Source organism: Miniopterus schreibersii (genome assembly GCF_964146895.1).
Source record: "Miniopterus schreibersii genome assembly, chromosome: 13".
Taxonomy (NCBI): Eukaryota; Metazoa; Chordata; class Mammalia; order Chiroptera; family Miniopteridae; genus Miniopterus; species Miniopterus schreibersii.
In genome coordinates this window covers 17,400,356-17,426,681 of record NC_138113.1, presented here as the reverse complement: position 1 = coordinate 17,426,681, position 26,326 = coordinate 17,400,356, and the positions used below count along the sequence as shown (strand labels likewise).

Here is a 26,326-nt window from a genome sequence, read left to right as displayed (position 1 = left end):
TTGGAAGAAAACCCCAGCTGAGTACACAGGAGTGTGTTTCAGCTTTGCCAGAGGAGAAATAGTTATGCATTATACATGGACTATAAAGACAGTTTTTTGTAAGCCTTACTTTAAAATGTTTGAATTTTAGAACTTAAAGTGTTCCATGTGTTTAGTATTTCTTGTTCAGCTAGACTAAAGAAAAGTGGTTGAAAATTCAGTCTCAGCATGCATGAGGTATATTTCAGGAATGTTTAATATAGTATTATTCTGTAGTGATGGAGTTTGTGAACAGAGCTTTTACACTCATTGCAAGTTGTAGTCAAGGGGTCCATTTACTCAATAAATATTTATTGCAAACCTACTATGAGCCAGGCCCCATTTTAGTTATGGAAGATACAACAGTACACCAAGCCCACATTTTACAGAAAAACAGGCCATAAATGAATTTATAAATAAATACAATGTAATGTCAAGTACATTACATTCTCCCTGCTTTAAGGAGGGAAAGGGACTGTGGGAGCGGCTGCTATTTTAAAGGAAGAAGTCTCATTTGAATAAAGACAATGGATTTTTTGGTTACCTGAGGAAGAAGTGGCCAGGCAGATGGAGTGCCCCAGGCACTGTTGGAGTTCCTGGAAAGGCCTGAAGGCCATGTGGCCAGGGCAAAACGAGAGAGGGAAAGCTAGTAGTGGGAAATGAGGTCTTACAGAAAACCATATGTCAAAGGGTTCCTGGTGCCCCTGAAGTGGAAGGACCAGAGTCCACAGTTCAGCTTCATTTTTGGGAGGTTTAAACAATGATAATGAATTGCAAGGAAAGCTTGCTGTCATACTAGTCACCTTACTCCAGATAAAAATGGGTATCTGTGGTTTCATCTCCCGAGCCCATTTACCTATGCATTTCTCCTGCCCTTAACTCCTCCCTACTCAATTTCTCCCATTTATCCAAGCTTAATTTAGGCTCTAAGGATCCTCCCCTAAATCTTCTAAGTGACACCAAGTGGCTCTGTGATCGGAGGCTTTTACAGAGGACTTCCTAGCCATCAATAGATTGGTGTTCAGGAAAACCCTGAAATTGAATGTGAAAGAATTTATGTGTAATTCTCTGTGTGTGTTTTCCTGACAAGAGTGTTCATAAGTCACATGCGATTTTAAAATAAGTCTGTGATTTTAAAAGACTGAGCAGCACTACTCTTGACCAGGGCTTCTTAAATATCAAATGTATACACAAACCATCTACATTTCATTAAAACGAAGATTCCAATTCAGTAGCTCTGGAGGGAGCCTTGGTGCTGCTTGTCCTAGGACCACACTTGGTGGCAAGAGGCTAGAATATTTCTAGTCAGCACTAGCTTGCACACACTGGCATGTTCTCTCTGCCCCGTAAGTAGATTGCAGGCTTCTGGACAGCAAGGGTACTTAATGCTGACACTTCCTGGCACTTCTCCCACAGTCGGAACTAATAGAAAAATAGCCCACCTTTAGGCCTGACAGATGCTTGCTCTACAGACGTTAGTGCATTAATTGAACCTAATTAAAATATCTTCTCTATTCCACTCTCTTAGTCTCACTTAGGCTTCTAGGGTTACCACCAATTTTTCAAGGCTAAACCTTTTTGTAATTCATAGCAGAATTGCAGAACCCTGAAAATCTTCCCAAAGCAAAGCTTCTCTCTCTCTTCCTATTGAAATAAAAATCCATTAAACCTAAAAGCCATCATAATACAGGAAATGCACTTGTCTGAAAGGATGATTCACTATATAAGGGCATTCTCCCTCGCTGGAGATGTTTAGAACCAAGAAAGGTGTTCAGTACAGTACAGGATATATCAAATCAGCATCACTAGGCCCTTGAAGGGGCAGGTTCTGGATAAATTGTTTGGAGCCCATCTGGGAAGCCTCATAAAGGGAAGGCAGAGAGAGAGCGGAAGTCTCTAGAAAGTGAGGAGAGGTACAGAAAAGTGAAAATAGAGTTTTGGAATAAAATTAGTACCTCAAAGAACATGCCACTCTATGCTGCAGAAGCTGTAAAAGAAATTATTCAGTCATGTGGAAATAAAGAATTGTTAACAGCCGTTAACAGAGCAAATGAAAAGAATTCTACACACAAGATGTGTAATCAATGTCTTTGTGTGTGCAAAAGAAATTTTGCATGTGGTATTTATATATATGTACATGCTATTTGTGCTTATGAAAATACCATATGCAGTGAAAGCCATGCATATTTATAAAAATACCTTTAAGTGGGCCAGTAACATTTAATATTTTCCAATACATTCATACATAAAATATATCCATTAGTGCCAAATGGAACATATATTTTGAAATATGAACCTCAAGGAAAACTCCCAGGAATCTGGAGTCAAACCCAGGTATCTGCCAAAGGAAACTTCGGAGCGACTGCCCCTTGCGGAGGGGAAGCAGTGCCGGCCTCTCGTCTGCACGGGCTGCTCTGCCCGTCGGGTCTCCAACAGCACTGCCGCCGAGTCCCGTACCTGCCTTCCAGCCTCCCGGCCACTCGGCCTGCCCGCTATTCTTTTCCTTGGGGTCTGAGCGCTCCCCCCGAGCGCTTCGCCCCGCAGAGCCGTCGCCCCGTTTCCGCGCCGCTTCACCTTAACGGCGGCCTGACGGTGGTTTGCGACGCGGCCTCGCGGGCGCCCCGCACGGCTCCAGGCCCACCCGAGGGCGTCGCGGGGCCGACCCGCGCCGGCGCCCCCGCTGCGCGCAGGGTTTCCGCCCGGCCTGGGTCCCCGCCGGGCCGGCCCGCAGCGCCCGCTCCCCCGGCTCCAGCCCCGCCCCGGCCCACGGCGCTGGCTGGCACCTCGCCGCCGGAAACGCCGCCCTTTCCTGTCGCCTACTCAGTCCCCAGGCCAATGACTCCAGGAGGAAGCGACGGAGACGGATTAAGAAGATTAATTACCCGGCTCCGCGCTGGGCGGGCGCGGGAGTGACCCGCGGGCGCAGGTGTCGCGAAGGGCGCAAGTTCACGCTCCGACCGGCAGCTGCGCCCTTGCGCCGCGTCGTGCCCCGAGCGGTCGCCACCCGCCCGCCCCAGCCTCGGGCGAGTGTCTTTCGGGCGCCCGCGGGAGAAAAGGCCACCTCCCCGCGGGCTGGAAGAGCCGCGGTGCCGGCCGGTGCGTGCCCACCCGCTCGGCTGCAGCCGCGGGCTCCAGCGCGTGAAATCCACTCTCCGGGTTTTGGCGACAGCTCCGAGGGGAGCGGGCTGGGAACTGACAGCACGCGACCCTCCCCCAAGCCCGGGGTGTCAGCGGCCCCGCGATCCCGACCCCGCTGGGGTGGCGCGGCCCGGGGGCGCCGCTGCTCCGCTCGCCCGCCGCCGGGGCCCCGGTGGGCGAGGCCGGCCGGGTGGCCGAGGGCGGTGGCGCGTGGGGTTTGGTGCAGGTGCCTGCGCGGCACGCGGCGTTCCTTTGTCCTCGGGCACCTAGGCGCTGGCACCCCGGGGTCCCTTTTTGAACCGAGCTTTCCGCCACCTCTCTTTGTGCGGAGGGAGCTGAACGCAGCTTCTCCGAGGGAAGCCACCTCCCTGGAGGTGGCGCTGGGGAGGTGAAACCGGGCGCCCATTGTCCTCCGTGCGCCCGCAGGCTCCGCGCCCGCGACCCCCCGCGCGGCCGCCCCCCGAGGGGCTGCGCAGGTAGCGCGGGGCGTGGGTGCGCCCGGCCGCCCGCGCCCTCCGCCCCGCGCGCCCGCCCCGCCCCCGAGCGGCGGCCCCGCCCCGCCCGCCCGCCCGCCGCAGGTTCAGTCCGCGAGGCCGGCGGCTCCCGCGCAGTCCCGTCGCACCTTCGCTCCCGGCCGGGGCTGCGGCTGCGGCGGCCGAGCGGCGGGCTCCGAGCGGCGGGCGAGCCTGGGGACCAGCGGCCGAGCGGCCCTTCGCGCCGCCGGGGAGCGACGGCGCGGCGAGGGCCCGCCGCGGGGTGTGCGAGCGGCCGGCGGGACCGTGCGCGCCGGGAGGCGTCGGCGGAGGCGCCGGGTCGGAGCCGCGGTCCTCGGGTCTGCCGGTGAGTTGCTGCCCGCCCGCGGCCCCTTCCCCTCTGCCTGCCTGCGAGTCGGTCTGACCCGCGGCGGCCTTGGCCGCTTGCGGCGCGCGTGGGGTGCGAGGCGTGGAAATCCGTAGGGAGCGAAGACGCCAGGGCATTACTTTCCAGCTGGTGGCCGAAGGACAAAAGGGGGCGTAAAGTACACCGCGAGGGGTCCGGGCGCCGCAGCCGGGCGCTGCCAGCCACCGTTTGTGCCCGCGGCTTCCCAGGGCGGGGCCGCGCGTTGACTGCCCCCTGGAGCTGCCCGCGGCCGCGCTGGGCGCGCACCGCGTTTTTCCATCGCGGACAAGCCGCGCGGGCCCCCGCCCCCTTCCCACCGCGGCCGGGCGCACACGCTGCGCCGCGCGGGTCCTCGGGGTGCCCGCTGGGCGCTCCCCTCACTTTTACGGGGGGGGGGGCATTGTGAGCAGAGCTCCAACCTGCAGGTCTGGCAGTTGGGGGGTTTTCCAGCCTCCCCCCCCCCTCCCGCCGGTGGGTTTTGAACAGCTGAACCGTTTTCAAGATGTTTTTTCTTCTTGAAACTAAGTGTCTTGACACAGACATGTGAGGCCGAGTGGATCTGGTCGGTCAGTTTTTCGTTATGAATTTTTATACTCCATCCCCCTCTCGACTTTCGAAGGCATGTGTTTCATCTTATAAATAGAAAGTAGCATATTTTTTGGCAGGACCTCCTTTATACTGTGCAGTCTAGGAGAGGTCAGCTTAAAAATAAATATGCACTTGAATGTTGCCTTACCGAGAGCCAGGCCGCGGCTGGGCGGGCTCGTGGACAGCGGCATCAAAGCGGAGCGCAGCTGTGTTGAAAGGAGTAAAAGCCCCAGAGTGCGGCCCAGGCTGACAGTCAAGTAATTACATTTTGTTTAAAAAAAAGAATAGAAAAAAGTGAGTGAATTGAAATGAGGGCGGGAATAGGAATGTCAGGAGGGTATTGCGGTGGGAATTGTTCCAGGCCTGGTGTGTTTAGGGGAGTCTTCCTGGTGCTTGCTGAGGGTGTGGGGCGTGCTAGGGAGGGTGGGGCTGGGTAGGGGGAGGGAACTGATGAATGTGTTAGGGAGACAAAGATTTCCTCCCAACGCCCCAGCTCTTAGGGCTCACAGTATCCTAGAGTTTTGGGGGGATGTTGCCTTTAAAAGAGAGCAAAAACTAGGTGAGCAGATGATTGTCCCAATTCGAATAGCAAAGCCGGTTTGGGAGAGTTCCCGGAACAACATTCTGATGATGCCTCTAGGGTATCCCTAAGGCAATTTAAAAGACTCCTCTAATGTTCTAACTTTGAAAAGATCTTCCATCCAACAACTAGAAAATGCAACTTCTTTTCTGGACAGTTCCAGAGGGTCTTCTCTTTGACACCACCTGTAATTTGTATGAGCCCTTACAGGCATTAACACTAAGCTACACAGCCCTGGCCCATGTGGCTAAGTTGGGTGGAGGGTCATCCCAGGCACCAGAAAGTCACTGGTTCAATTCCTGGTCAGAGCACATCCCCAGGTTGCGGGTTTGATCCCTGGTCAGGGTGGGTATAAGGGGCAACCGATTGATGTTTCTCTCTCACATTGATGTTTCCCTCTCTCTCTCCCTCTCCTTTCCTCTCTCTCTCCAAAAATTCAATAAAAACATTTTTTAAGAAGTATTAAAGCTAAGGGAAAATTTTAAAAAAGACTAAGCTACACAGGTATGTGTGTGACACAAATCCTTTTCAGAACAGACTTAAATACTGAGACATAAGTTGGGGCAGTTGTGAAATGTTTGACTTGGTCACATGTGAAATTAGTGGTAAAGACTGTTACAGTCAAGGAAGGCTTGAAAGTTGTTGATTAAGTCTCCCAAAGAGTAGATTTCCCAATAGTCCTTACTCATTGAACGAAACACTCAGTACCAGCCTCTGGGCTCCACGGGTAAGAACTTTGGAAGCGATTCTGGATCCATGGTAGTTTCAGCTTCCAGTGGGTATCATCTGCAAGAGATTTATATTATGAATTCCATGATTGGAACATGGTGCTGTGGCTGTGGCAGCAGCTACAGACGTGAAATAAGATGAGCTCCCCCTTCCCTTAAAATCTGAGCACTGAAATTCTGTTTTGTATCTCAACAGAACATGTAAGCAGCTAGAATAATGAATATTGCACATTTTTTGCATTTTTTTGCATTTTTTTGTAAATTTAAATGTAGTAAATACAAAGCCATAAAATTTATTGCAGAAGTGCTCACATGAGCTAGTTTGTTCTGTCTGCTCTACAGCTTTTCCTTTAATGTGGTGTTTTATGTCCAACATGTTCACAAAAGCTTCACTTTTTCATTTATAAGAATCCATGGTATTCAGTAGCATTGGGAAGAAAATGGTTTTAACCTATGTCACCCAAAGATTTTTACCAGGCCAAAAAAATTTTTTAAGCTCCTTGGCTAGTAGCCGTAACATTCATCCAGTAGGTGGACTACTATTCATAAGCTGAAAAACCTCCAGCAGGTGTCCCGGACTGTTCTATTTTAATTATTAAAATTGTTGCTTTCAGTCTGATTTCACTTAGGCCTTGCCTAATTTCTTTCCAACCGGAATCCTGTGAACCTATTTATTCATTGGCTGAATCAGAACTTAAATCTATTTTTAAATGCAGTGTGTTTGCCAGAGAACAAGTAGTGTCATTTGAAACTACTGGATTCAGCCACCCACAAAATCTCCTTTACCAAGTACTGACACCCAAGAATTCTAATAAATCACACTGTGCATGACTGTGGACATTAAAGGTCCTTCCTATATGGCGCCTGTCCTAAGTGCTAAGCACTCTTATCCCTTTATCTTGATTAACTCATTTATTTCTAACAATGCTCTGTAGGAAGAACTCTTAATATTTGCATTTTACAGATGTGGAAACTGAGGACAGACCTGTCATATAACTTGCCCAAAAGTACAGGGTAAGGAATATTCCTCAACACATATACAGGATGGGGCGAAAGTATGTTTGCAGTTGTTCAGATGGAAAATGATACAATAATTAATAAATAATAATACAGGAATAAACTGTTTTGCATACTCACAACTGTAAACCTACTTTGCCCCACCCTATATGCAATTTAACAGCCCAATAGGTGCATATATGAGTGGCTAATCCCGCATGAGAGTCAGCACCTCTTTGGGGTAAGGTGGGAAAACCTTCTGAGGTTAAGCAACCTCTCTGCATCAGGCTGCCTGGACTCCTAGTGCTGGGGCTTAATACCTATGTGACCTTGGGCCTGTGTACCTCAGTTCAGCACTTCTAAAATGGAGATGATAGTATTACCCTGAGGATTGAATGAGTTAAAATATAATGTACTCAGAACAGTACTTGGCCCAGAGTGGGCACAGTAAAATGTGGACTCTTTCATTGATGCTTTTGTTGGCCTAGGTGCTTAATACTGGTTCCATTGTTAATATTCATTACTACACTTTGAGGTAGATAGTATAGTTCTTATTTTCCAGACTACAACACGGGCTCAGAAAGGTTGCGTAACTTGGCCAAGGTCACACAGCTAAGTAAGTAGCAGATTCAGGTTTGAATTCAGGTCTGTTTGAGCTTGTACAAAATACCACACCTGGCGGAGAGGCAAGAAAGCTATTACATCTCACTCATGTTAAGGTTTTTAGCCTCTGGCAGAGAACTTTTTTCATAGTACTCTGTATCTCACAATACCAGGCCCAAAGGGAGATAACAGTAATTGCCAACCTTCCGGGGGACCATTAGAATGATTTTATTATTGAAGCTAGTTCAGTCCATTGGGTGTAGCCACGGTCTTCTGCAGGATCCAGCAAACTGCTAGAGTTAATATGAGCAGTTTCATTTGTACCAGGAGGATTACTAGGTGGAAATGTAGGTCTCTGGAACATGCAAGAAAGCCCCACCACAGCCAAGAAAGGGATTTCAGGGGCCAGGGCTGAAGTGGAGCTTAGTACAGACTGTATCCTTGCTTCAAAGTTCTAGAAAGTCAGGGGTGGCAGCGTTCAGTAAGCAGTCTGGATGGCCACCTCCACATGTAATGGCCCTTCAGTCCCTTACACTCTGGTGATGTTTTATATATGTTTCATAATGATGTTGCTTCAGAAGAGCTAAAGCAAGAGGCAGAAGCCCCAAGTAAGCTGGGCAGAAAGGCTCTGTCCTTGGCAGAAGTCAGGCCTCATTGCAGTTCTGCACTTACCCCAGGCCCTGCCAGATAAGCTTCTGGTGTGAGAGAGATAGAGTAAGGAAGCCTTTGAAACTAGAGGGAGGCTCTGGATGACCCGCAGGGGACCTGCCTGGCCTCCACTGCCTTTGATACTGTGGGTTTGTGATTAGCTGTGGGAAGCTGCTCAGGAGACTGTGTTCAGACTGAAGCTGGGGTTCTGGAAAGGATGGCTTGAAATAACCCCATGTGCCTCAAAGACGAGGGCAATAGCCTCAGTGCTGTCCACCCTCCATTCACACATCTCCCTCCCTTCTGTTTTCAAAGGCTACAAAATGAAACAGCACCCCACAAACCAGAATAAATAAGTAGTCAAATAGTTCAGCAGGAATCATGTGTGTTTCTTTCCTTACAAAAAAAAAAAAAAAAGCCTTCCTGGCCTTGATATATGTCTTCAATGCCAAGTTGTACCAGTCTCATGATGATGGGCAGTACCTCTGGTGGAAAAGCAGTTTTTAAAAGTAAACCATACAATTTATACAAAGCATAATTTCTGAGTAGCCAAACAAACTGATGAATTTGAAAGCTGATAAATTCCAAATTAATATTTGCTTAACCCTTATTGATTTCCCAAGTCATGAATTAATAGCAGAATCCTGACATTGCAAATTTAAAAACACCCGGATTTTCAGTGATTTGAGTTTTGCTTGCATGTTTGAGAAAGTCGCCTTCTAGCCTTTGGTTCTGTGTTAGATAACACACCTGCAGTTACCTAATGCACCACCACCTAATGTGTGCCTGAAACATCAGGAAGGGAGTCTTTGGGAAACCAGTTTGGTGAAGGCCCCTTTCTGCAGGACTTTTCCAAGCATTTAGTATGTCACTGTGTACAGTGAGTCACCGGGAGAGAGTATCCAGAGTCTCTGAAGTCATTTTGCCCACAGAGCAGCTGGCAGGACTAGTCTGACAGGAGACACTCCGGGAACCCTCAGCCAGAGGCAGAAGCCACACTGCAGTCCGCCCTACCGAGCAGAAGGCACCCAAGGACATGTTAGCGAACCGCCAGGTGTGCAGGAGCAGAGTGACAGGAATACGCCAGAAGATGCCAGCAAGCACCCGTCATTCTGCTCTTGGATACAGTTAATGCAGAATTAAATGACAGTCACAGAGGGACTGGCCTTAGGTCTGACCCAAGCTGTAACTGACCTCTCGGGGTCACTGGCTCATTTCTGTGATGAGGCATTTGACCCGAGATGATTCCAGATAATCTCTAGCTTTAGAATTTAGTGAGCCAGGATCAGTGGCACGTCTGAGCATAGCAATCTTACCAATAATAACGTAAAACGCTGGGTTGAAAAAACAGACCAGTGTCGATCTCTGGCAGAGCAGTCTGAGCCAGCATGGAAGGCAGGGACTTCAAAGTCAGGCCTCTGTTTAGTCAGCTTACACATTTGGGAATCCATCATGTTCTGGTGACAACTTGAAGGTCCTATTTGTAGACACATCATGCCAGTGATAGATCACTGTGTGTTTAGTTGGAAAAGATCTGCTCAAATCCATTATAATCACTTAAGCTACACTCATTTTTTTAAACAAAGGCGTTTTTGGTGAAATGTGGCTTTGCCATTGTGGGACATATTTGCTTTCTTTCCCTCTTTATTTATTTATTTTTTATAACTTTTTCTGCCAAGGGTCAGTTCAGACATACAAGAGTGATTTTAACACAGCAGGAGCTGAGGCTCTAAGACCTTAACCTGCCAGCTCTGTCACCAGGCAAATCCCTGCCCTTCTCTGGGTAGGCTCTGTGCCCTCCTCAGTGAAGAAATGGGGGGAGAAGGGGGGTTAGGGAGGCAGAGAAAGGGGATGGGCTTTCTCCTGGCTCTAAACTGCTTTAATTTCATTACTGTTTGCCTTATATCCAAGGCATTTCTGTAGTGTCTTATACCTTCTCCTATTCTAACACTTACTGCATTTAAATTATTGTTTATTGACACTTGTGGCTGCCTCGTTAGACTACTGGCTCCTTGAGAGGAGGTACTAAACCTAGTTAATCTCGGCATTCATCTGTTTTACAGTCGGATTTCATGCGAAAGCGGACAATCCAGTCCTAGCCATATTATCTGAGCCTGCCTATGGCAACGTCTTCGCTTAGTGCTGTGGTGCCAGAAGTCGTCATCACTTATGTAGCTTACTTAAGTCCTGTCATAGGAAAATTATTCCTTCCCGTGCTACAAAACATTCGGATTCAGGGGGAGTTTGACACTCCCGATAGTGATCATGCAAGGTTTCCTGAAAATCAGGCCACCGCCAGAACTTCCTCAGTCTTTGCTGGGCAGTTGCAGCCTCCACAGCACATTGCTCGTGCCCAGGTCTGACTGTGGCATCTTGGTGCCACGTGTCCACTTAGAGCGCAGCCCGGGCAGCCCAGATGCTGAGGAGAATAAGGGTCATTGGTTTCCTAGTGCTGGCCTGGAATCCTCGGCCATGCCTGTGAGAGCCACTTATTGGTGTTCTTTTTGATCATTTGTCTACACTGGATATAAGCTCTGTAAAGCACATCATAGCTGTCGCCTCAATTCCTCGAATACTGTCTGGCACTTAGCAGGCCCTCAGTAGATGCAGAATGTGAGCGACTAGCCAGGGGCCAGGTGAAAGCATGTGGAAGGCCGTCTCCAAAGCCTGCCTGGCACCGAGTGAGTCAGTTCAGGCCCCATGCCCCGTGGGGGGCGTGCCTTAGTATACAACTGGAGACTCTTTTCTTGCTCTCAGGTGACTTGAGTGAAGTGTTTTCCAAAATAATGTTGATGTTTGGCCTTCTTTAAGTTTAGTGTAAGTTAATGCTCATGGGTGGATTTTGTTCTGTCTTCCTCGAAAAGAAACCCTTAAGCTGAGGGGCCCCCTGGGTGGAGTTCCACGGGCAAATATCTCAGGGGTGGCATGTAGAATAAAACAGTGACTTCTTTCCAATTCCATTTTTTTTTTCTCCAAATGGGAAATTATGCTTGGAACCAGAACATTTAGGGGATTTTCACACTATATTTAAAACCATCGTAGGTGTTCAGATCCCAAGGTCTAAAAGAAATAAGGTTGGAAGAAATACCCACTGTAGGCTTTCAGCCTGTCTTGTTATGCAGCTCTAGTTTTTTAGAGTAATTAATAATAATTGCTCTTCTCCTGATGGTAAGCTCAGTGTCCAGCAGGACTTTATGGGTGGCATCTACTCCTAAGAAGACACTCACCATTACTGTCTCTACAGATGAGGAAATTGAGGCTCCCGGAGAGTCACTGGCATTGCCCTGTGCCCTTAATTTAATACCAGGAAGGAGGGGCAAAGATGATGAAAAAAGGTGGCAAACAGTATTTTGATTCTAAGGATAGTCTTAACTTTATTAAAAAGTACCAGATTTTTTTTCTTTAAATTCCCTGGAAGCTGATGTTTCTACAGACATGTACAGTCATAGAACCCTAACGTTTCATGATGGACAAGGCCTTACCTCAGCCCCACTCTCTCATTCTGTCATGATGAAACAGAGACCCTAAGAGTCTGAGTGACACACACAGAGAGAAAGCATTTTTCCTTCTTGGCCCAGTTCTCTTTCAAATTATTATTACTATTTTTTAGCCAGGGAAAAGGAAAGAAATGTTAACCCTAATATAGTAACAGATACTAGCAGAATTTCTTTGGTTACAGAGGAGGGAGGCGACAGGTAGAGAGGTTGACATTACTTTTCTAAGTCTCCCTGCCTTTCACTAGTGTCCTAGAGGTGCCTTCCTTGATCCTTTAGGGTTCCAGGGAGCACAGTGTGAGTAACCACTGTCCTAAAATACTTTGTAATATTGTTTAAATAAATCTTAAGCACAAGTCTATGATTATATCACCTCCCTGTGTGTACATGCTGCTTACATGCACATACCAGGGGATGCTACCTTAAATTAGGAACATGGACTAGAGGATATTTATTACCCTAACTCTTCTAGTGAGGGATGCTTGCTTGCCTTCTCTCCCTCCTTCACCTCCCCATAGAATCCCTACACCAATCTCGGCCTCAGTGGGAAAGCTTCCTGCAGTGGGCCTCTCCCATCCTTCAAGCTGATTAACTCTGAGTTGCTTTAGACTTCTTTCTCAGATCTAGCCCCACCTGGCCTCCCCATGAACCTTAACCATCTGCCCTTAAAATGTTCTTTATCTGACCAATAATGGTTGACTGTACCTTTCCCAACTCAAAGAAGTCCCATTTGTTCTCAAGGCTGGAAGAATTTCACCTGGAGATAAAGGATATGTATATGTGTATAGAACTATGTTAGCCCCGAGTCCTGTTGACCCAAGGAATTATCCTCTGATCAAGCTGGAGGGTGGGAATTCCTTTCCTTTGTGGAGACTGTTCACAGGGCAGACAGGCCATTTTAGCCTCATGTACAAGCATTGCATTGATAGGCAGCATTTCAGGAGAAAATGGAAGTGGTTATTTTGGCAGTTAGTATGGTTCCCCTTCTTCGTATTGTATTTCAGTAGACGTTCTGGTTGTTCATTTGGGATAAAGATAATGCTTTGTGTTTGCGTAGTGCTTTATTGGTATGAAGACTTTCACTCTCAGCTCTTGCAGTCACCTGTGAGAGGCAGGTTTGGGGTAATTATCTCCATTTACACAGGAGGTAACTGGCACCCCTACAAGTCTGGCATTCTACAAGGGTCCTAGAGGGCTGGTCAGTGTTTTGGCCCAGTCCTTCCCTCCCTAGGGAGTGAGAGTTCTACAGCTTTGCTTGCCCATGCAGTCATTCATTGGATAGGTGTTTTTCTTTCAGTACCTGATCTGTGTTAGTCAGGCATCGATATTCAGAACACCCTTTTCCGTAGAATGGCCATTAGAGTTTCTTGAGTTTCCCTTGTACGTCTTGTGCCAAATAATTCAAATTCTCCCCTTAACTCATTTCCTTTTGAAAGGAAAGGTCAAGAGAGCAAGCTTATTGTTTCTCCAGGGCCTCATTTTTTAAGAGGGACTTACATATAACTAGTGAGTCTACATTCAGGGGGGAATGTATTGTGAAATTTTTCTTGAGGCTTGCCTGTCTCTCTGAGACTCTGTTTGCACATTCAGTCATGGATAGAAGTTACTTCCCTTTCAAATCAAATATTCTTTGCCTTAATACAAAAGATCTGTAAGAGCCTGTAGAATTACTGTGGCTTGCATTGATGGGCTGTTAAATTCTTGCCCTGCATGGATAGAGAAAAAGAGTCAAGTATCTTACAGATGGAAAAATTAGAGCAAGCCTTTGCCACAAGAAAAGAGGCTACAACTCCTTGTTAAATGACTTTCTTTAGTTCCTTTCTGCCTGTGGGAGTCATAGAAGGACTCCTTCTTGCATTTCCAGGGGGGCAGGCGGGGTTGAAGAGGAAGGAAGTCAAGGCAGTCTCCTTCAAACTTTCTCACTTGTTGATTCATTCAACAAACATTTATTCAGTACCAACTGTGAGTTAAGTATCATGTCTCTCCCCTGATGAAGGCAGTCTAGTGGGGGAGACAAGAAGTGATTGCAGTATAGTGTGATAGTTGGTAGGTTTGAGGTGTAAACAAGTTTAAGAGGCTTTGGGTGAACTGGCAGGAGATAGATAGAGCCTCAGGGGTGGCCAGGGGTGGGTGGCACCAGATTGCTAAAGTGGGCCTCATCAGCTATCTTATCTCGCAGCTGCAAGGGTGGGCCTGTCCTTGAAAAGTGACGGGGTTTCTAGAGCAATGTAGATGGCCCACTCTGATCCGGAGTGGAAGGAGATGGGGTTGGAGGCCAGGAGCTAGGTGGGACAGCAAATGCCCTCGGGCAGGAGAGGGACCCGAGGGCCAGAAAGAAGGCGGAGGCGGCACAGTGAAGAGGATCATAACCAGGGGACTTGACTCGGAAAGTAAGGCAGGGCAAGGAGGTGGTGGTGACAGCCAGTGTTGGCTTTGGATGGCTTCTGCCATTTACCAAGAGGGGGGGGGTACAGGGGGTGTATGCTGGGGCCCACCTACTGTAATTTGCAGACCTTTGTCCTAAGGGATGGGCAGAGGGAAAACTAAAAGGGTTTATTCAATAAAATTTGAGGGCCTCTTGTGTTCACAGGCCAAGAGGAGGCTCTTTAAGGGATTTTTTCCAACTGGTCTTATGTTTAGCTCCTTTGCTTGCTTACTCTTACTGAGCTCACCACCTACCTGGAGAGATCACATATACAATCATAAAATCAAGAATAGGGAAATAACAGAATAATATAATCTCTACAGGAGCCCTGAGAAAACCTGCAGGCAAGGCAGGACGTAGCCTGGGTCTCATGAGGTGAGTTAGAGAAATCCTTCAGGAAGGAAGTGACTGAAGCAGTCTTGGAGGATGTTATGAACAGTGGTCAATGGTAAGAAGGCAGGAGGACAGTCCATGGAAGGAACACAGGGCTCTGAATTTCCGAAAGGTAGGAGGGAAGTGAAGTGGCGAGGAAAGGGAGCTATTGTCCCCTGTGAAAGTCCTGTGGTTGTACACAGCCCAATGCACCTGCTTCCTCTGGGCAAAGAATTAACGCCACTAATGCTCTTTCCTAAGAACAGGATGTTTGCTTTTCTCCTTGAGACTCAGGGGGCTTTGTTACTTCAAAATTTTAATCTTTTGGCTTTTCTTTTCCATAAAGTCAAATTCCTTTTGAGATTCTTTTTGACAAGAGCAAAAATACTGAAACGATGGAGTGAGTGAGAGTTGGAGGAGCTGGCGTCTGGGACCATTTTACTCATTTTTGGTTCCCAACAAGGCCAACTTAGCACCTCTGCCTCTCATAACTGTTGAGATCATAGTTTGTTATTTCCTCTTCGTGCGGTCAGGCTTCTAGACAGACAGTCTGGAGTGGCCATTCTGTCCTCAACCCACTCCCCGGCGGTCCTCATGTATCCAGGGCCCAGCCGTTAGAGCACAGACGGGGCAGCCATGGCTGAAATTCTGCCTCCTCCATGTACGGGCTGGTTGACCGAAGACGTAATCCAAGGCCGGCCCCTAAGGGTGTGTTCTAGCACTTGCTGCCTGGCCCACATCAAGTACTGAAACATTAGCCATTGCTGCTCACAAGTGTACATTCCTCAGAGGACCAGGCATGTCCAATGTGCCGCCTACTGTGGACTTGGACTGGGAGTGGGCCCCTGGGGCAAACCACCTCCCCTCTCGTGATGGAAGGTCCAGGAGGGGCTGTGGATTCAAACACTCCTGAACCGGAAGTTCCCTGTGTGCCATTTGTTGAGAGAGGCAAACAGGTGCCTAAGACCTGGTTCATGCGCATACAGGAGCTCCCAGCCTAGTCTGGAGGGACATTCAGTCACTCACTGGACAAATGTGTATGTACAAACAATACCGGGGAGCCTGCGTGGAGGTGGGTTGAGAGTATGCCCAATGCTGTGTGATGCGGAGAAGCCGTGTTTCAGCCCATCAGATGATCACGGATGATGGCCGAGGGCCTAGCAGGGTAGGAGAGTAGCGTGGAAACCCCAGATCTGCCTCTTCACCCAACTAGTGGGACAGCTGCCAGTGAGCCTCAATCTGAGGATGTGCTATAAAAGCAGAGGACAAGGAACTTCACTTTCTATGTGGGATGGGCCGAGTGACCATGGCCTGAATTTCTGGACACCTGTCAAACCTGCTGTTTTGGATCACTTGGTGTTACTGTCGCTAGAGCTGGAGTTTTCAGAGAAGAATTGCTGACTTAAATATGAGGGTTTTTTGGTGAGCAGTTAAACAGCTTCACAAGTTCTTTTCTTTTGAGCAGTTTAGAAGGAATATCCTGGCTGAATATTGCTAAAAACTTCAGGTTTTCTTCCTGTATTGATCTAGTCCTTGGAGCTTCACAAATCAAGTGGAATCCATTCTTTTTGGAAGCTGGGAACAGTTCACAGTCATGGCCTTATTTCATTCATATCCACCAAACTCGGGTCCCTGCCTTGGTCCTTCAGACTGAGTCCCGTGTAAAACTATTCATGATGAGTGACCAGGCATGTTGAGAGGACCTGTCCTCCTGCCTTGTGACAACTGCCAGGGATCAATGTCCACATGGGGTCCTTCCCCAATCACGCATTTTAATAGAGAGAAAGGGCCTAATGGCCTCTCTTCAAAAGTACAGACTTGGTATTTTGTGAGGTTGGATGTTCTATCTTCCAGTTTTGTTTTTAAAAAGTCTTTCAAATAGTACAGTCAGATCCCATAAATGTGGAGATTGTACGCAAATTAGCAGTGAGTCTCCCATATGGTATTTGTGAGTTTCTATATAATCAAGGTTGTGAAAGAAAAGTAAATAAAGCTGTAGCTGAGTCATAAATGAGAAGTCCATTTATGAATAATTGAGGTGAGACATGTCATGGACTTGCTGAGTGGGTCTATGAAGTATCGTCTGCCCAGTCGGGCTGCAAGTTCATGTGCATGATGGCCGGCAGCTGGGACCTGGGCTAATGGAGTTTTACAGTCTTAGGGCACGTAGCTCTGTCTTCGGTTTAGATGATATGAGGAAGAATCTAAAAATAGAAAAGGCATCTTCTTATCTTCTCATGGGTGGAGTAACAGACTGAAACTATGAAAAGCATCTTCAGGATGCTGTTCACTGGGTGTTCTCTAGTGACATTTATTTCTGTCTTAGATTTTCATTGAAGTTCCAAGATGAATTTCTAATACTATGATTTTTTTCCCCTTGAAGAGTGTGACTCGGATTTTATTGTTTCTGATACCGAAGGGTGGCTGGTCATCCCTATATCAGTAAAAACACAGCTATCTTTGAATGGAAAGTCCTCCAGGGAAAGTCTGAGCATTTTTATAGGCGCATGTGACATAAGGAGGTAAGCAGTGACAGTGTTCCCTCACAGGAGGCTTACAGTGAACGGGTGTGTAAATACACGTGCAGTGCACCGTCGGGTGAGCTCACAGTCACGGCCGCTGCCCCTGTGAGACCCTCGTCCTTACTCAGGTCCCCTCCCCGTGGCAAACCATTCCATCTTTCCAGAAACCTACCCCTCCGTTGGAGGAGCCAAAATCTCTTTCCCTGTAGCTTCTGCTTGGAACCCTAAGGCCTTTTCCATTGCACTGAAATGAATCCTTTAGATCCCTGAAGCTTGGTGGCCCCCCATATTTGGGTTTTCTTGAGGCTGCTACACTCCTTCAGCTGCTGCTCATGTGTCACAGCCTAGTCCCTTTGTCTTCTGCTGGGACCCCTCAGGACATACAGGAACATGTCCCAGGTAGTCTTTATCCCTTCTAAGGTGGGGAGCCCAGGGGTCAAATGCAGTTTTCTGAGACTTATCACAATGGAACTGTCTTCCTGTCAGCAGAGAGAAATACACCAGCGATGCTTTGGGTGGGGAGGTGCTGGAGGGTTCTTGCCGCCGCCTCACCCTTGGCTGGGATGTTGGAGGAGTAACTGAGTTTTTTTGCTGGGCCCAGATGGAGCAGTGGTGCTGCATCCGGGTGCTAGGAAGAAGGGCGCACTGTACAGCGCTGGGACAGGGAAAAGGGATCAGAAGCTGGGATGTCCTTGAAGGACGTGACAACTGAGCAAGAAGGGGAAGTCCGTTGCAGGCTCACTTCCTGGGAGTAGAAAGCAAAGGCCTTTGGGTCCCTCAGGATGCCTGTTCCCCCTCCCTCCACCTGCCTGTTCTTACCCACGTGTGTTTTAAATGAACGTTGCAACCTATTTTGCAGGAGGCAAGGACTTTTCCATTCTCTCTCTCCACTAAGAATTGATCTAAAAACAAATAGCAGACAAACCAAACATTCCTTTCTTAAAATACAGTAAATGGAATTTTTAAGAAACCCTCAGTCTCTTTGTTCCTTTTTAGGGCCCTGTAATTGCCAATACAGTCAACTCTGAGTAACTGAGGAACTGATTTTTTGGTATGTGACTTGGTCGTATCCCCTTGTTTTCCCCGCTGCCTCCCGGCCACTCCCTGTTCTGGTCTCTCCAGCGACACAGTTTACAAGAAGGATGACAAGGAAACGAAGCGAGGGCCACTTCGGTTTTCCCTTCGCTGAATTATTATTGCCGTGGTGATTCCTCTAGTGGACACTGTCGCTTGTGCTTATACCAGTCACCAGTAAGGAACTGGAATTGGCTAGCGGAGTGCAGGGATGACCGCTGGGCACTGTCCCTTAGCTTCCTCTCCAGCCTGTCGGGCCTGGAACCCTGGTACTGCGCGCAGGCGCCTGTAAGCGGGAGCCGGTGCGTTTGCAGCTGGACCCCCTCGCCGCGCACCTGCCCGACGTGCTCTGTGACCTTCATAGGAGGTGGCCAGCAGCTGCCTGGGGAGTGGAACCCTGTTGTGGGTGAATCTCTTCTCTCCAGCTCCCAGGAACCTGGGACCTTTGTTTTGAGAGGAATCTGGTTTCCCAGATGAATATTGTCTTGAGTGTCATCGAAGTGGGGACAGAGGAATAAGCAGTGATCCAAGAAAGGGGTTAGCGATTGTGGAGAGTTCACATTTCAAGGTCAAAGGGAGGGTTTTTGAGAAAGGGCTACACATTGGAAGATTTTTTTTCTCTCTCTCTCTCTCTTCCTCTCTTTCCTTCTTCCCTTCCTCGCTTCCTTCTTTTTTTTTTTTTTTTTTTTCTTACTTGAGGAAGGTAATGGGGGTAGAGGAATCCTGGCATGAAAAAAAGCTGGAGAACAGGAGAGGCCCGAGTGGGCAGGCCGCGCCCTGGGGATGGTTCAGGACCTGGTGGTTACTGATGGGGTAGAGTCCTGACTGAAACACGAAGGCTGGAGATTCTCCTCGTTTGGCCTCGAGACACCCACGAGGGCTCGCTCACCAGTTTTGCTCCAGCAGTTCACTGCCGCCTGGAAGCCCTTAGAATTTAGCTCTTCCTTTCCTTTTCTCCCCCCACCAGCCCATGACAGGACGTCCTGCGTCCTTGGGGGCAAAGAGCAAAGATTTGGAGTGTCCTTCTGACTCAGGCTGTTCCACTCTGGTTCACCCCTCGCTCCGTCTACTGCCACGATGATCACCAGCCAGCAACCTGGAGCCCAAGTCTCCTTTTCTGAAATGGCAAGGAGGGACAGGATTTGGGTTGTAGCACTTAGGACCATCCCACCATAATATGTTGTCTATCTGTCACTGCCACCTCCCAAACAAGGAGCTGTGTGCCGAGCCCCAGGGTCTCGGGCTGCCTGTGCTTCCCTCCACATGGAACATGGACAGCCTGAGGTGGCCATTCCTCCAGTGTCCGTAACTCAAAGTTCAGTAGGCTTTTCGGGACCTGTGTATAAAATTGGCTCTGCAGGAAAGAGCAGTCAGAGCCCTAAGCAACCCATTTGTTTATCTTTTTTTTTTTTTGTAAATAGCTACTTCAAAATTCACTCAAATCCAAAAACATAAAAGGATATACTGCCCAGCCAGAGTGGCTCGGTTGGTTGAGCCCTGTCCTGTGCACCAGAAGGTTGCCGGTTCGATTCCTGGTCAGGCACATACCTGGGTTGCAGATTCGATCCCAGTAGGGGGCACGCAGGAGGCAGCTGATCAATGTTTCACTCTCACATCAATGTTTCTGTCTTTCTCTGTTTCTTCCTCTCTCTAAGCATGTCCTCAGGTGAGGATTTTTTTAAAAATGATATGCAGTGACAGGTTTCTCTCTCACTTCATCTCCTTCCATCTCCTTCCCGCTCCTATGGGCAGTCACATAGCTGTGTGTGCTTCCAGAGGTGTTTCACAGACGTACAGGCCAGTACAAATGTATCGGCACACTTTGCACCTGTCTTTTTCCTTTGAAGATATATATATATTTGAAGCCCTTTCCATGTCAGCATATAAAGAGCTGCCTCCTCATTTTTTAGATCTCTGTAATGTTCTTTTATGGAGTCACCTTAATTTATGTATTGGTGGACACTTAGGTTCTTTCCAACTCTAGGCTGTTATAAACTGTGCTGGATTGATAACTTTGTACACATATGATTTCCCATATATGTAAGTTGGATAAATTTCCAGAAATGTCTGTAAGTGAAATTCCAGGGCCAAAGGCACGAGATTTACGGTTTTGATAGATACTGCTAAACTGACTTCCAATGAGGTTAGACCTGTCTGAGTTTATGCCTTCATAGTATGCAAGGCCTGTTCCCACCCTTATCAGCCCAGCGCCTTATTGCACACTTCTATCTTAAACAGGCTTTGCAGTGCCTCCCCTTCATAATTTGGGAGCTGACTGAATTCCCAGGGAGTGTGCTTATTAAGTGTCAAGACCTTAAATATTAGAGCCTGGCCACTTCACTTGGCTTAGTGCCTGGTTGCCGTGCAGCCATGGCAGTGACTCAGCGTCCGAGTCTCAGTACATCAGCTGTAAAATGGGGATATTAACAGTAGCAGCCTCGTGGTTTCCTGTGAGTGAGCTAGTACATGGCAAAGATTGGTGCCTGCTACATAAATGTTTACTGTCATATTTCAGTGCTGGTGACTCCCAGGAGACACGCACACATACCGTCTCCCGGACCAGCCCCTTAGTTACCTGTGAAGAAACTGCCCGTTGGGTTTCTGCATTAGCTATGGCAGGGGAGATCATGAAAGAGCAGTCAGCCTGGGAAGGAAGCAGGACATGGATGTCCACTGGCTGCTGAGCGAGGGAGCCCAGAATATTCAGAATGGAGGGGCAAGCATGGTTGGCCCTGAGCTAGAGGAGGAAGATCACAGATAAGATAGAGGGGTAGGGTCAGAGCTCTCAGATATTTCCCCATATTGCATTGAAAACATCAACTCATCTACACTTGTAAAACTGACATTTTTGTCCCAATTCCTTCTTAAAAAAAAAAAAATCCAATGTATTTGGGAGCTCTTAGCACTGGCACTGAGCAAAAGTTCAATACAAATTACTGTTTCCAAAGTCTAGAAGCCTATGTCCCTGTTATGCAGTAAATACTATGTAAATATTTGCAGAAAGAAAAATGCCTTTTAAGGTATTTTCTTTCCTCTCCTACTCTTCGGAATGTCATTGCCAGCAGCTTATTGAGCCTACACTCACCAACCCTTTTCTTTTTTCTCTATATTTTGTTACTTCTCTGCCACCTTTGGGTCCATGCCACTGACCTAAAACCCAGCTTCTACCAGGCTGAGCGAGTCTCTGCCCAGGGGCTTGCGAGACCCGTGCCCGTGGCCATAGACATGGCTGTGGCCAGGCAACGAATGTGAGTGATTATGTGAGAGAGGCAGAGAACTGCACTCTGGCTGCTGCGACTTTATGGCCTTTTATTTTTCTAAATAATGTGGCATGGCCTGCCTCAGTTTCTGGCCTTGCATAACCCTGGCACACCCAGCTGACCACAGGCAGCCCTTGCATGCCCTTGAGTGATGGTGGACACACTATCTTTCCAAGGAAGCTGCCCTCGTAGCCGTGTGTGGGCGGACACTACCTCCAGTGGGCAGCTGTCCCTCAGGACTGCCCACACCTTCTGCAGGAGGTGCCCATCTGCTCCTGCACGCAGCTGTGGTGCTGGGCCCAGTGGGCAGGAGGGCAACACCAGTCACCCCTGGGCAGCAGGGTCCTGGGCTGTGGTGCACTTACAGGGGAAGGAACTTCTGAAGTTGGAGCAGGAAGACCCAGTATTTAAACTTGTAACTGCTGCGAGACCCAAATTTGAGTTAAAACAGTGAGAGAGAATGTCTTCCTGTGATTCTCTTTGAATAACAGCCTCCATGCATTTCTAACCTGAAGTGGGAAAGCAGACCCCCAAGGCCTGTCCATGTGGCTGCAAAACTGCACTTCGGGGAGGTTGAGCCAGTGCCTTAGTTGGAACTGGAGAGAAATCGAGCCGGTGGCTAGAGGGTTCTGCTGAGCAGCTTCCAGGTTCGCCCACACTGGTTGCAAAGCCAGTTGTGCTGCCTCGGCCTCCTCCGCCCTCCCGCCGCCCAGTGTGGATGGGTCTCTCCAGTTCATCATTCTCTGCCTTCTCAGGCCTAAGTGCAAGCGGCTTCCCCTACAGAGCCAATTGTCACCTTGCCAGTGGGTGCTGGAGCACAGTTCTCGCCACCTGCCACGGGCAAATGAATTTAAAACTTGCTGAAAGGAAAGAAATATGGGGCAGATGTATGCCAGCCTCCAGCTGCTGCAAAGCAAGTGTGGCTGCCTTCAAGCCACCATCTAACCCACCCCTCCAAGTATTTATTTATTTACTTGCTCTGCAGCCAGGGAGAGGTCACAGCAGAGCCATTGCAGGAATCCCCACAGTGAGAGAGGCTGTAGCTTTTCCTTGTTAACTGATGTGACTGAAGGGTGGGTTAGAGGGTTCTTTTCAAGGGTGAAGATTTCTCATTTGTAAAATGAGAGCCCCCAAGCCTTCTTGTAGCTCATCACCTCTAATGTCGTCATGGAGCCTTGGGCAGGGAGGCTGTGTTCGTTTTCAAACTATCACCAATTTTTAGTAGCTTACAACATTACCCATTTAATGTCTCACAGTTTCCCCCAGTCAGGAATGTGGGCAGGGATTAGCTCCATGGTCTCCTCAGGCTATGAACCAGGCGTCCGAGCTGTAGTCTCATCTGGAGGCTCGCCTGGGGAAAGATCCACTTTCAGATTCCCTCAAGTTGTTGGCAGAATCCATCTCCAGAGGCCCTCTCTCAGCATGGTTCAAAACCAGTAAAGGGAATCCCCACCTCCAGTCTGCAGAAGTGGAGTCTTTTATAAGGTAACCTGCTCGAGGTGTGACATCCCATCACCTTTGCCATATTCTGTTGATTAGAAGCAAGTCACAGGTTCCATCCACAAAAGGCCTTAACACCAGGAGGCAGATCATGGGGTTACCCTGTGGTAGGACCTACCACAGGGAGAGGATACGAGCTTATCAGTAAAGGGTTCAGAGGTGTTTCCAAATGAAGACCCACCCTATTCTGTATGATCACACTCTTTGAAAAGCAGACTTGTCCTTCCATCTCAGAACGCCTCCAAATCCTGGCCAACCCAGTTCTTGCTCCACAACTTGATTTCTGGCTCCTGCTCTTTCATTTCTTGGCTCTGTGTTATTGAGAAAAGGTTTGTATGTGTTTTTAATTGTTGTCTTTTTTACTTTGAATCTTAGTGTTCTCTCGTGTGTAAAAATGCATTTCATTAGGATTTTGTTGGACACCAGCATATAATAGTCGCTGTCACTTAGTGAATGATATCTCCAGCCCCTTTCCTTATTAGGACTATTCAACTCGATAACAAAATATTAGTATTGCTAGTATGAATGCCAAAGCAAAAGAGAAAATGTATTTTTAAACAAATCCAGTTTGTAATGAGCTGAAGTCACTGGTCGTGAAAGGACTAAAATCTTAGACATGTCTAGAAAATTCCACCCATGGCCATGTTTAAAAAGTCCTGATGTCATAGGTTTGGGGTTTTTTTAATCTCTCTCTTTCTCTTCTTTTTTTTTTCTTTCTTTTTCCCCCTGAAATAAGACTAAGCTTAGTGGATCCTCGTTTAGATTTAAGTTTTTGTCCTGCTTCATGGAGGGAAACAAAGTGGCTTCAGGTGGGAACTGTCCTGGCCCGATTGCCAGGCTCCTGCGAGAAGGGCAGGCCCGCTAATCGCAGCCTGCGCTGTCTCTTTCAGGCGTGTCCATGCTGCGACAGGGACCCGGGCTGTAACCGGCTCTGCAGAAGGCCCCGCGTGGCTGTAACTGCACCAAGGCCTCTTCGACCTCCTGCTCCTCCCACAGCCGCTGCTGACGCCACCTGAGAAAAATGGTGTGACAGTTCCCATCGGCAGGATTGTCGGCAACACACGACCTCTGGGAAGAAAGTGGCCCTTTCCCCCTTTTGCAAGAGAGACATTCTCGGATTCCAAGATGCCAGCCAAGACCCCAATTTACCTGAAAGCTGCCAACAACAAGAAAGGAAAGAAATTTAAACTGAGGGACATTCTGTCTCCTGACATGATCAGCCCGCCCCTCGGGGACTTCCGCCACACCATCCACATCGGCAAAGAGGGCCAGCACGACGTGTTCGGGGACATTTCCTTTCTCCAAGGGAACTATGAGCTTTTACCTGGCAACCAGGAGAAGGCGCCGCTGGGCCAGCTGCCCGGGCACAGCGAGTTCTTCAGGGCCAACAGCACCTCCGACTCCGTGTTCACCGAGACGCCCTCCCCCGTGCTCAAAAACGCCATCTCCCTCCCCACCATCGGCGGGTCCCAGGCGCTCATGCTGCCCTTACTGTCCCCGGTGACGTTTCCTTCCAAGCAGGAGCCCTTGGGGCCGGCCAGGCTGCCCAGGCTGAACTGCGCGCCCGTCGCGGAGGAAAAGGCCCCGGAGAAAGGCAGCCTGCTGGGGAGCGGGGCGGCCCGCCAGGGGGACGGCTCGTGGGGCTCCAGCGGCTCCGCGTCCGCGTCGCAGTCCAGCCAGGGCCGGGACAGCCACTCCTCCAGCCTCTCCGAACAGTACCCCGACTGGCCGGCCGAGGACCTGTTTGACCACCCGGCCCCGTGCGAGCTGGTCAAGGGAAAGACTAAGTCGGAGGAGTCCCTGTCCGATCTCACGGGCTCCCTGCTGTCCCTGCAGCTCGACCTGGGGCCCTCGTTTCTGGATGAGGTGCTGAATGTCATGGATAAAAACAAGTAACAGTCCAGCAACGCCTTTGGGATAAAAGGTATCAGAAAACACCAACAATAAAACAACAACAACAAACCACAGTCAAAAGAAGAGCTTCACGGGCTGTATTTGCAGTTATGTGATGGGTTTTCTAAAAGAATGTCCCTACAAAGTATTTTTTTACTTGTTATGCCCTGTTTGCAAAAAACAGTTAAAAACACCCAAAAACATGTCCTGGGAAGAGAGGAAGTGAGTCGGCGAGAACCCGTTTCAGCGGCGTGGCTGATGTTCAGCTCACACGTGTTTGTAGACACACAGGAGCCTGGCTCGGCCAGGAAGGCGCTAGTACGGAGGCCTGCACCCGCCCCGCGAGGACCTTGCCAATACTCTGGCATTTTCTGAGCAAGAGGAAGTCAACATTTATTTAACGCCTAAGCCTTTTTCCGAGACTCTTTTCTATATTACGTTGTTTGGGATCACCATAGCAGATTCTTCAGTGTTAAAATTTTGCTCTGTTTTCACATCTGAACAACTTTATGGGTTTGGGGGATTTTCTTGTAGCTCTTATATATCCCTATATATTATGTTGATACTGCAGAATTTTGACTGTCAGCTACATGTTGGTAAGACACAGGCAAAGTATTACTGTAACTAAGTTATTTTTAAAGTTAAAATATATTTTTATGTGCCTTTGGCTTTTTATTGCAGAGTCTGCCTTTTATAGATACTACATCGAATGTTGTCACTGACTCGTTTCCATTGTAAGCTGTGTATGTGTTTGTTTGGAAAAGTGTATTCATACTTTAGCTTTATTTTCTTTTTTCTTCCCCTGTTAAACCTTTCATAGCAGCCAGCAATGGATTGTCGAGTGTAAAGGCACAGGTTACTCATGACGCTTCTGCAGAGACTGTGGGCTACACCATGTAATGTTCTTTGGAAATATGGGTCTTTAGTACAGTACATACTTGCATTACATAGGTACTTCATACAACGCAATAAAGAGTAAATGTTAAAAATGAACTTGCATGATTATAGTAATAAACAAAAAACAAAGACTAATAATATTTTCTTACTATATAGTTCAGAGCTAGAAAAATTGCTTCTCTAAAGTGTACGTGAGTCTTTAAAATAAGGTAAGAGGTGATTTCCATTAACTCAGTAATTATTATTTCCCAAAAGTTTGAGATCCTCCAAAACAGATCCCCTCAATTTTAGGAAAAACACACATGTGAGATCAGAATTTTTTAAAGTCAACACTGATGCCAACCTCTCAACTCATTTCTGTGACTCTCCTCCCTTTAACACACTCTACAGCAAACTCCTACAACCCCAGCCAGTCCCATCCCTATAGAACAAGTGTTCTTATAAGACAAGATTAGGAGGCTAAAGAGGGCCGAGATGCCCTGCGGGTGTCAGTTAAGGAACCGGAACAGGAAATGTACAGTGATTCCTGTCCCCTTGTTAACCACCCTTTCCCCCTCAAAGACCAACCCTTGCACACAATAACTTGCATTCGTAGCCCTGAAATGACTTCCTCTCCCCAGTATCTCAGTGATTCTCTCATGGGGTTTGGAGTAGCTGCAGGTGAACCACAGTCAGGACGACTAAGGAGCAGAGGAAACCTGTTCACTCAGA

General features: G+C 48.3%; 1 protein-coding gene across 4 annotated transcripts; it reads left to right on the top strand.

Moving 5' to 3' along the window:
- Positions 1–2,780: 2,780 nt before the first annotated feature.
- On the top strand, positions 2,781–25,759 carry CDC42EP3 (CDC42 effector protein 3). 4 transcript variants are annotated; one of them, XM_081157177.1, is made up of 2 exons: positions 2,781–3,114; positions 23,716–25,759. In XM_081157177.1, the coding sequence occupies exon 2, from the start codon at positions 23,951–23,953 to the stop codon at positions 24,719–24,721; it is 771 nt and encodes a 256-aa protein (XP_081013303.1). In that variant the 5' UTR covers positions 2,781–3,114; positions 23,716–23,950; the 3' UTR covers positions 24,722–25,759. The 4 variants fall into 4 exon arrangements, with proteins under 4 accessions (XP_081013303.1, XP_081013301.1, XP_081013304.1 ...); XM_081157175.1 differs by lacking the exon at positions 2,781–3,114 and adding an exon at positions 3,769–3,996; XM_081157178.1 differs by lacking the exon at positions 2,781–3,114 and adding an exon at positions 4,183–4,917.
- The last annotated feature ends 567 nt before the right edge of the window (positions 25,760–26,326 follow it).